Here is a 10,769-nt window from a genome sequence, read left to right on the forward strand (position 1 = left end):
TTTTAATTTTACATGAAGCCTGAATACTTGTTTTTTTCCACTTGCCACCCAAATAAAATAAATAAATAACAATTAATCTGGATACGCCCCTGTTTATTGTGTTATCCCGTTAGAATGGTTGCCATGAGCGGAACCTTTGCCCTGAGCACCGGTTCTACGGAGCCGTTATGATTGAGCACCGGAAGTATGCTGGGTGACATTTACACAGAAAACCTAGGCGTGTATGAGAGTCCTCAGTTAAGGCTTGTCTACCTTCTGTAGGTTTAATTTTATATGTATAAGTGTATAGTTTAGAGAGCCCAATGGCCGCGTGGAGCTGCCGGTTTCTTCTTCTGCGGGGGACTCGTGTCATCCCTCCTCGTGCAACAGCTGAACGGTAAGGATGCTAACGGGCTAGCCATGCTAACATAAGCTGCCGTTTGAAGCTTGGACACCACAGGGTGACATTGCTGTTTAATTTTGCAATTTCATAAGCTTTAAGCTTAATATCTCAAGTTTGTCTCTTTAAAATAGTAACGTAATAAACTGCCTCTGTTCCTAGTAGAGGCATGAGATTTATCATCTCCTGTCATTTCTGAGATTCCCCCGTTTGATCTAACATACTGTTTGACTTTCACTTAATGGTTTATAAAGAAAGTAGTCTTTCCCCATCTTTAATGCTCTACATGACATGCTTGATAATGAGCGGTTGTTATAGAGAGCATAAAATTACTCCACAGTCCCAGTCAGTACAGTAACATATTCATCAACATTGTGGTTGTAAAAGCACTAAATTCACTCTCTGTATGAAGTTAAAGTATTAATATCCTCAGTATTTTACTTTTGTGATGCTCCTGTAGCGCCTTTTTACTCACGTTGACCACTCAATGCGTTTCATATTACAAATAATATTCGCCCAATCACAAAAACATTCAGACAGCGATTTTTTCTAACACACACAACGTAGAATATGTATGACATCCATACTGAAGGACCTCCTCACCACCTCTGCCATAACTGCCATCACCTGAAATTAAACCCCAATAAACAGAAACATATCAATAGAGACACCTGCCTACTTTACAGAGCAGGGAATTTCTAGGCAATACAGCTATTGTGCTGTTTGTTTGTTTGTTTTTGTTTTTTGTGATATCTTGGTATTCGTTCCTCCTCATGTGCCAGAGGAATAAAGTAATCTTATTTATTGATAAATATCAAAAGTCTGGTTATTTAGCAGTGGTTAACAAAGAGGTCTGATACCAACCTTTGTTTGAAATATTATATTTAATACCAAAAAGCAAAGTTTAAGGAAATATCAACATTTCCTTTATTCTGTATGATGCTATAAGCCTCTTCATTTTGCTTTTGTCCTCTTTTCCTATGAAAGTGCAGGTTTCAAGAAGACCTTCTGAAAAAATATACCTTTTTGATTAATAGCTATGTTATGTGATTGCTGAATTTGGGAACAAAAGTCTTTCAAATCAAATCAAATCAAATCACTTTTATTGTCACATCACATGTGCAGGTACACTGGTACAGTACATGCGAGTGAAATTCTTGTGTGCGAGCTTCAAAAGCAGCAGAGTCGTGCAAAAAAATACAATAACATAAAACAAGCAAAATATAAGAATGGCTAAATCTGAGACTAATAAATATATGTACAATATATAATAGTATATGCATCACTGGATGTGTATACTAAATGTTTTTCTACGTGTGTGTGTGTATACATATTTTACAAATTAAATAGAGTAAGCAATAAAATATATAAAATATACAGAGGTTGGCAGTTGGACATGTGCAAAACAGTGGCATTAATGCACAGTATTGAGTGCTTAACGTTGAAGTTCCAGTAGTGGAGGTGAGGTGTCTATGAAGTGTTCAGCAGTCTGATGGCCTGGTGGAAAAAGCTGTCTCTCAGTCTGCTGGTACGGGACCGGATGCTGCAGAACCTCCTTCCTGATGGAAGTAGTCTGAACAGTTTATGGCTGGGGTGACTGGAGTCCTTGATGATCCTTCCCGCTTGCCTCAGGCACTTCTTCCTGTAGATGTCTTGGAGGGAGGGAAGCTCACCTCCAATTATCCGTTCAGAGCACCGCACTACTCTCTGGAGAGCTTTGCGGTTGTAAGTTTTCATGACTGTGTTAGAGACAGATTTCATCATTACAGTTATGCATTAACCTGTAACACTGCAGATCAGGAATATTGATGTCCCTCTGCAGGCAGGCAAGAATACTTTGAAATAACAACGAGCCACCAGGCTTCACTCAGTCCCATGTGACACTTAATATGCTCAAACTGTCTATGGAAATGTCTGGACCTGTTTGTTAATGCATCAGCAAGGACACTGCAATGACCCGACTCACTGCAGCAGCTGCAGACTGATGAGTGTTTTTTTTTGGTTTTTTTTTTAGCTAAGTAAACTAAAATTGAGGAGTAGTTGGAGATCTGAAGCAGTGAGGCAAATTTCAGTGTAGATTATCCAGTGGTGCTTTAATGATTTTCAGTGCATTATTGTGGACCTATTTCTATCAGAGAAGCTTTGAATGAATCATTGTTTTGTATGTACTGGGCTTTGGTGCTGTCCCAGTTCATCCATTGTCAGAAGCAAGTAATTTAGTTCTTTTTTCCTTAAACCAGCTTTCTTCTTGTTGGCTGCACCTCATAAACAGAAAGTCTGAGCAGAAGACAGGTGGACATTTTTTTTCTGCCACTAAAAGGTTTTTTTTTTTTTTTTTTTTTTTTTTTTTAAGCATTCATAAGTCAGAGTTTGGGGTTTTCCAAAAATTTCAACTTATTAATGCAAACCTTTGAGAAAATAACTTGAAATCTTGAGTTATCAAGTGATTCAGAAATTAAACTAAAACTTAAAATGATTTTTCAGTGGCACAGAGTGGGACGTTTATGCTCAGAGTTAGTGTTGATTGCCTGAGATGACTTTATTAGGGATATGTGCTATTGCTGAAATTGTACAGGGCCAAGTGTAGGGAAAATTGAGTGTTTAGGGCAATCTGAAGCCTGAGGGTCTTTTTTCCTTACAGGGATTACTTGTAGATCTTGTCGCGTCTCATGGTTTGAGACTCATGGATGTTGAGTCTTAAACCATGAGATGCACCTGGCCGATCATGGTTTGAGACTCAACATCAAGAAGACCGAGTACATGGCCCCCAAACTGATGGCACCATTAACATCGATGGGGAAGACCTGAAGAAGGCCGACCAATTCAAGTACATGGGATCGATGATCAGTGGCGACGGGGATATTCTTCCGGACGTGCGAGCTGGGGTCAATGACGCATTGATGAAGTGGTGTCAAGTGACGGATGTGCTATGCGACCATCGAATGCCAGACCATCTCAAGGCGAAGATTTACAAGACTGTAGTCCGCCCAGTTGCCCTGTATGGATCGTGACAAGGCCTTGCGCGTTGGGACCAAGTCATGAATGAAGACGTCAGAAAGCAGCTCGGCATCGCACCAATCACGGAGAAAATGCGCAAGGCACGGCTACGGTGGTACGGACACGTATTACGCTCAGGCGACAGCTCAGTGGCAAAAACGGCAATGAGGCTTGAGCCCGGTGGCAAGCGACCCCGTGGCAGGCCGAAGAAACAGTGGATGGATAGAATAAAGGAAGACGCCCTCGGTCGTGCTAAATGGAGACGGATTTGCCGCAAAGCGGACCCTGCCATGCGGGACAAACGCTACGAAGGAAGAAGATTACTTGTAGATCTTGTCATTTAAAGCTTAATACAGTTACTGCTTAATATGAGCATACACCAACATAACAGTATTAAAATGATTATTTTCTTGCTATTTTAAAATATTTGGCTGTGGTAATGTTGTTTGGAAGCAAGTGTGTCTGACCATTGTTGGTCTAACTGTGGGCGTTACATGGTTTGTTTTCTCTTTCAGTCCTGCCCTGCTGGTTGGTTGTATCAGGACAGTGAAAACCACAACATGGTTTGAGGAAAACCTAACAGAGGACAACCAGGAGTACATGAGGAAGAGCACGGCAGAGGAATACAGACGGCAAACGGCTGAAAAGCTCAACCCACTCAAAGATGAGCCGTGGCCTCGACATGAGTGGACAGAAGGTGGGTGCAAGTATTAGTTAGAGTCGTGCCCGTTATGGTTCTCGTTTCCATCCACTTGGCAACTTCAGCACGTTTTCCTCTGTTCTCTCACCAGGGAGCCGAAGAGTCGGGTTAGTTGCTGTGAAGTTGGGGATGGTGCCTGTCTGGACGAAAACAGGCAAAAGACATGTAGTCACCATGTTACAGGTATCACACTTCTGCTTCTGCTGTGGCTTAGCTTTGATCCATGGTAGCTGCAGATAGTCTTCAGGTGTTCAGGAGTGATAACAGGCATTTATGTTTATTATGCATGTATGAACTTAATGAATTGGATTATTCAGTATAGTGGAGGGAAAGAATAGCAAAGTTAGGACACCAAATCTCACCTTCAGACTTTGATGTTACATTTAAAACAAGCTCATCCTCTTTTACAGCAAGGTGTGAGGAGCAGATACTAGATGTTTGCTTTATTCAGACCACGTTTTATTCCCATCGATTTATCTGTCATTAAAGTAAACTGAAGCGACATCTGGCTGCTTGTGCTCATTTTGCTCTTTATTGATCACGACTTGCATTTCACTTTCAGTGAAATGTCAGTGGTAACAGTTGGACAGATATTTGAATTTTGTCATCGCCTCTCTTTAATATGAGATTCAAGGCAATAAAGAAACTCATATCCCCATCTGCTGACTCACTTTGGTCACAGTTAGTCATTTTCTCTTCAGCTGAAATGTTAATGGTCTACACAAAAAAAAGAGAGGAGATGACAAGTTGAATATTGAAATTACTCCCACCACTTTAGCTTTTGGGTTCATGTTTTTATCTGAACTGAAGCTGAAGGCTCGTCATAACAAATGGAACGAGAGCAGAAGGGCAGGTTAAAATGGTGGGTTTTAAAAGAAGTTATGAAACTTTAATGTGGTGTATGTCCTTCATCAGTTGTGCAGATATCGCACACACTGTACAATGTGTGTAATGATGCAAAGTTGTTGTTACAGTAATGTATCTTGATGAATTTATCTCTTTGCTGATTGTTATTATTATATTGCACCAGACTCTTCCACCATCTATTTCTATCATCGTTCATCACGACTGTGGCCCTGGCTCTTATTAGATTAAGTACAGCGGCAGCGCTGTCTACCTGATTGATAATGCAGCATCTGTTTTCTCCAGGTGCAGGATTGTCACATAATAAAGTACCTGTCCAAAGAAGAATATGATGGACACTCTGCTGCTCTCATTGTAGGAGGAAAAAATGTGTCCCCATTCCACGTAAGTAGAAAAAGTGTGGTTGAATTTGTGCATTTGACAGCGCTTCACGCTGGTTGTGCTTTCGAAGAACAATCCTGCGAAGATGGCCACTGGCCTTTAAAAACGGCAATTCATGTTAAGTGTTTCGTACTTTTCACAAAGCATATTTTTTTCATTCTGTCAAGCTGTGGTGAGTGTTCACACGAGGCCTGAGCTGGTGATAACACCAGCCTCTGCTGCCAAACACTTTATCCTGTCAAAGTGTTGAGTGTCCACGACTGAACGATGTGTGCCACATGCAGCTGACTCACGAGTTGAAAACATCGCTCAGCCATACTTTACAGACCTAACGCGTATTTGTTAGTTCTCGCTATATTTCATCAGTGCGACAGCTTTATGGATGCATAACTTTGTCATCCCCTTCCCCCCCAAATGGAAATGAATTGGTAATTTCATATGGAAATTCCAGTTAACAATCAATGATTGTATTTTGCACCCATCAAACACATTATTAATAAACAAGATGGGTGTAAATGAATGACATCACTCGCCTCATTACTATGCAGTGTTCTGCTGGGGAGAGAACGCTAAACTTTGCTTTAGACTGTGTGTTGACACTTCTGGATGTGTTGCCATGATGGCATAAAGAGGACACACAGCAGGGATTTTCATGGTGATTCATTTCTTAGTTGACTAAACAAGGAAAAGTTTAGACTAACAGACTAGTTTAAAGGTAAGAAACGCTGAAAAGTGTGACGCATTACGAATGACGCATTGTTTTACAATTCATGACAGCCATCTCAATCGAAGTTAAAATCTTCCATCCATAATTTCTTCCGCTTATCCCGTGGCAGCAACCTAAACAGAGAGCCCAGACCTCCATCTCCCCAGCCACATCTTCCAGCTTATCTGGGGTAACACCAATGCCCCCTAGTTACTCCAGTGTGTCCTGGGTCTACCGTGTGGCCTTCTCCCCATAGGACATGCCTCCTTTCGATGTTGAGGAGCAGCTATACTTGAGTTCCTCCTAAATAACTGCACTCTTCACTCTATATCAGACAGTTTTCAACAATGATGTCGGGGCTGCAGCTACATGTGGTTGAAGATGGCTGCATAACATCAATTAAACTGTTAACAATTCAATTATATGACAATTATGTCTGGTAACAACTAGTGTAATAAACTTTAAGGCCCCATGACTGCTCTCAAAAGTCAATAATACGATTAATTGAAAAGCAAGACAGCATCACTGGCTGATAAACATATACTGCAATCTAACCTGCCTCCTACAAAACAGGTTTAAAAAGAATCTCCTCTTAAGGAGGAATTTGGCTTTAAAATGCTTGAAATGTTTCTTCTTTTAAATGAAAAACAAAGGAACAAGTGTGAATACATTAGGGTGTCATTTATTTTTCTGGGCCTCAGTACATGCTCAATGGGCCAGTGTCAGGATTTCACTTGTCCAACGTGAAGTTGTTTTTGAATCCTTTTCACATAGCCACATCACTCTTTATTCAGAAGCAGAGTTTGTTGGAGTGAGAGGCTTTGGCAGACGGATTTTCAGTCAACAGAAGGGGGGAGAGAGAGAGAGTTTAGAGTGACTGGAGGCGCTAAGATGAGAGCGAGCCGAGTGAAAGCAAATGTCAAAGACTCTCAGTGCCAAGTGTGTGCGCGTACGCTTGCTAGAGTGCGTTTTGTGTGCGAGTGTGTTTGGCTCCCATACAGTCATAACAGGCCCGTGGTTAATTTGAAAACGCTAAAGTCCAGCTGCTTCTTACTGCATTTACTTCTTTTAACACCTTATTTCCTTGCTTCTTATTTTTCTCTTGCGCTCCGTCACTATGCCTGACAGAGGTCTGAAAATCAAATGGAGGTATTCAGGAACGCAGGAGTGCCTCCAAAGCAGAAAGTCACTGCCTTTAAAGTCTCCGACAGTGCCATCATCAAGCCAGGTATGAAATGACATTGAATTTTGCAAAGAAAGATCACTTATTAGGTTTTTGTGCATGATTGGTAATGCAGGCTTGTTTGTTGCATGTTCAGGCACTCCTCTGTACGCAGCACATTTCCGTCCTGGCCAGTATGTGGACGTCACGGGCAAATCGTAAGTTATGTTCTGCCAGCCCCTCATTGGCGCTCCTCTACTTGGCTCCTGTTCCTGCTTCTTACCCTTTCCCAGCGTCACGTTTTGAAGAGAGTTCAGTTTTTGACTTTACAAGAAATTCCATGTCTGTCCTTTTTTCTTTCCTTTTTTAAAGATTGTTACCTTCTGGAGAAACATGTCAACATAAAAGTAATCTGGAAATCTGAGCGTGTGTAAATAAACTTTGTGGTGCGTGTTTGTTTGTAGAATCGGTAAGGGTTTTCAAGGTGTAATGAAGAGATGGGGATTTAAAGGTCAACCAGCCACCCACGGCCAAACCAAAACTCATCGCAGACCGGGAGCTTCTGGACCAGGAGGGGTTAGACAAACACACACACACACACACACACACACACACACACACGCTTGTTAAGATGTTCATCCATGCCAAACGTGAACATTTGGTTCCCCAAGATCCATTAATATGAACATGTGTGATATTCATCGTCTGCTTCCAGGATCCAGCAAAAGTTTTCAAAGGGAAGAAGATGCCCGGCCAAATGGGCAACACCTACATCACTGCTTATGGACTGAAGGTACACACACACATAAACATAAAGAGCCTTAGTTTTAAACTTGGTTGTCCTTTCCTGCAGTTTCAGCTCAATATTCTTTCATCTGCCTCTTCTCTATCCCGCTTCCAGATATGGAGGGTCAATACCAAGTACAATGTGCTGTATGTTAACGGCTCTGTCCCCGGGCACAAGAACTGCTTACTGAAGGTAAATATAATCATACACAGTCAAAGTGGAGTGTGAAGTCGAAGGTCAACCCCAGCATACTTAGTGTTCATACAGAGACAAGTGACCTTGCACCTGTAACACACTGTCACACCTGCAAGACGGTGTGATCAGTCTTCATCGACGCAGTGCTGGATCAGCAGTGTGTGTGTGTGTGTGTGTGTGTGTGTGTGTGTTTTGTGGGGGAATGGGAGCATGCTCCTTAACGATGTTAGGATTACCCAAAGCATCCATCTCCATACTCAGCATGTTGTGCTTGCCCTGTGTGTGTGTATTGCTGAAACATAGATGCAGGCTATTATTTGTTTTGCAGACAAGCGATAATGAATACAAATGCGTGTTGCATTTCACCCAGCTCAGCTGTGTGCAACACAAACACACACCTGGATTCTTTGTAGATTATAGAGGCCCAAAGGACACACATGCGGGTTATTAATGCTTGTTCATTGTTTTTTTTAATCATTCAGAGGGGCCTAATGTCCCTTTGTACATGAGGACCAGTCATGGTTTATTAATTTAAATTAAATCTATGGCTGCAATTAATGATAATTTTTATTATTGGTTTCAGTGCTGACTGTTTGATTAATCACTTAGGACACTGGTTTCTATGTTGGGGTCAGGAGAGTACGGGGTGGAGGGATGGAAGGGTGCTGTCAAAAAGTTTTGTGGCTGCAGGTAAAAGAAAATCCTTATCCTTATTTAAATTTTGGCAACTGCAAAGTGTTGTGAGCATTTCAGCATTCCTTCTTACTAGAATACTTCCTGAATGCCTCCTAAACTAGGTATTTTGGGCTTGTACTACAGGCAAGGAGTTCTGTGTCAAACGCAGGACACACTGGAGAGATTTTATTTCTCAGCTGGCTTGGAAATGACTCACTGTACCACCAGATGAGATGGAAGAGGGGACAGAGGGAGAGTGGGTTTCTTGATGGATGGATGCGGTTGGAACGCGACTAGAAGTGATGTAAAGGTGCACAATGACGTGATCTTAAAGGGGAGATCAAGGCATAGTTTTTGATTTTTATTGGCACAGGTGCCGAAGTCTTTGATTGCAATTCGTACATCTGTATGCACACTGTGTTTCAGGGTTCAGTAAGACTGATGGTAAACACTAAATAGAACAACTAGTAAGTCAGAATTAATTCCAAGCGTGATTTATTTAATGGTCCTCGTGGAGCAAATTGTTTTTAAGCAGAGTACACGACCGACCGCCAATTATAAATGACTAAAGGAGGTAATTTGTACAGCGGTGTATTAGCTCCAGTCTAGGTGAAATTAAAAAAAAGGTTGAAGAGCCAGGGGAGAAAAGTTATGTTCTGAGGAACAACAATGAGTTTAAAACTAATAATACATTCCCCCCGATATTTTCACAGTAAAAAAGCATGGAAGGACACTGCCATGAGCTGAGATGATGGCGTTTGTGTATGAGTTACTGATGCACTTCCTCTTGCACGTGTGCTGTTTCATGTTTTAACCTCACATCTCTCCCTAGCTCAGTTTCGATGATCATCTGTGAAAGCTCATGCATTCTGGTAGCGTGGTGTTTACTTGCATAAAGTAAAAAAAACAGGAGGATACAACATAACTGGCCATCTTTAAAAACGAGTAAGAGACTTTGAAACTAGCGATTATTGATCTAGAATGGAGACCCATTCGATAACTACGTGGCTTATTACTCTCCTCAAATGCTTTCATTTTACGGGACTAGTTTTGAAAGATTCGGGAGAAGCTGCCATGTTGGTTTCAGTTAAAGATCAAGGAGCAGACAGCCCACGCGAGGCATTTGTCCAGTCTGTCTTTGCACGGTCTCAGGAGGCTGGAGGAGAAGATAAGAGACTCTAAATCACGTATCAGATACCGTCGTGCAGCTCGTCCATCACACTAAGAAGCTGCTTGATCGCTCACAAAACAAAACACCTCACTGCACATGTAACTTTAACTTCAGTAGCCTGACTTTTGCTTTTTTATATATATTTATATTTTTGCTTCATAAATAAGTTTTTAGTCACAAAGAAAATTAAGTACCTGTGTTTCTATGTGTTCCAGGTAAGAGACACTGTGCTACCGAGCAGAAGCTCCACCCTGCTCAACCCTCCTTTTCCGACCTACTTCACAGAAGAGGACGGTGACCTGGACGAAGACCTGTACGACGAAGACTTGTTCGTTCACACAGAGCCATCGTTAACACTGACCTGACCTCTCTAACACACAACTGTTTCACACAAACCTGCTAACTGTACCTTGAATCCTGTAATAAAAGAGTATTTCCTTGTATTCTCTCCAGCTGTGTGTGTGTGTGTGTGTGTGTGTGTGTGTGTGAGAGAGAGAGAGAGAGAGAGAGAGAGAGAGAGAGAGAGAGAGAGAGAGAGAGAGAGAGAGAGAGAGAGAGAGAGAGAGAGAGAGAGAGAGAGAGAGAGAGAGAGAGAGAGAGAGAGAGAGAGAGAGAGAGAGAGAGAGAGAGAGAGAGAGAGAGAGAGAGAGAGAGAGAGAGAGTCTGTCTGATCCAAACAGTTATTACATCTCTTGGGTTTTTTTCTCCTCTCAGAAACCATGGTAACTGTAGGAGTGATGATGTCACTAGAG

The 10,769-nt window shown here is 41.7% G+C and overlaps 1 protein-coding gene across 1 annotated transcript; it reads left to right on the plus strand.

Moving 5' to 3' along the window:
• Positions 1 to 163: 163 nt before the first annotated feature.
• On the plus strand, positions 164 to 10,460 carry mrpl3 (mitochondrial ribosomal protein L3). Its single transcript, XM_085148692.1, has 10 exons — positions 164 to 376; positions 3,892 to 4,073; positions 4,168 to 4,259; positions 5,226 to 5,324; positions 7,156 to 7,255; positions 7,347 to 7,407; positions 7,654 to 7,765; positions 7,905 to 7,982; positions 8,091 to 8,168; positions 10,233 to 10,460. The coding sequence occupies exons 1-10, from the start codon at positions 303 to 305 to the stop codon at positions 10,380 to 10,382; spliced, it is 1,026 nt and encodes a 341-aa protein (XP_085004818.1). The 5' UTR covers positions 164 to 302; the 3' UTR covers positions 10,383 to 10,460.
• Positions 10,461 to 10,769: the final 309 nt, after the last annotated feature.

The sequence above is a fragment of the Neolamprologus multifasciatus genome, chromosome 22, assembly GCF_963576455.1.
Source record: "Neolamprologus multifasciatus chromosome 22, fNeoMul1.2, whole genome shotgun sequence".
NCBI lineage: Eukaryota > Metazoa > Chordata > Actinopteri > Cichliformes > Cichlidae > Neolamprologus > Neolamprologus multifasciatus.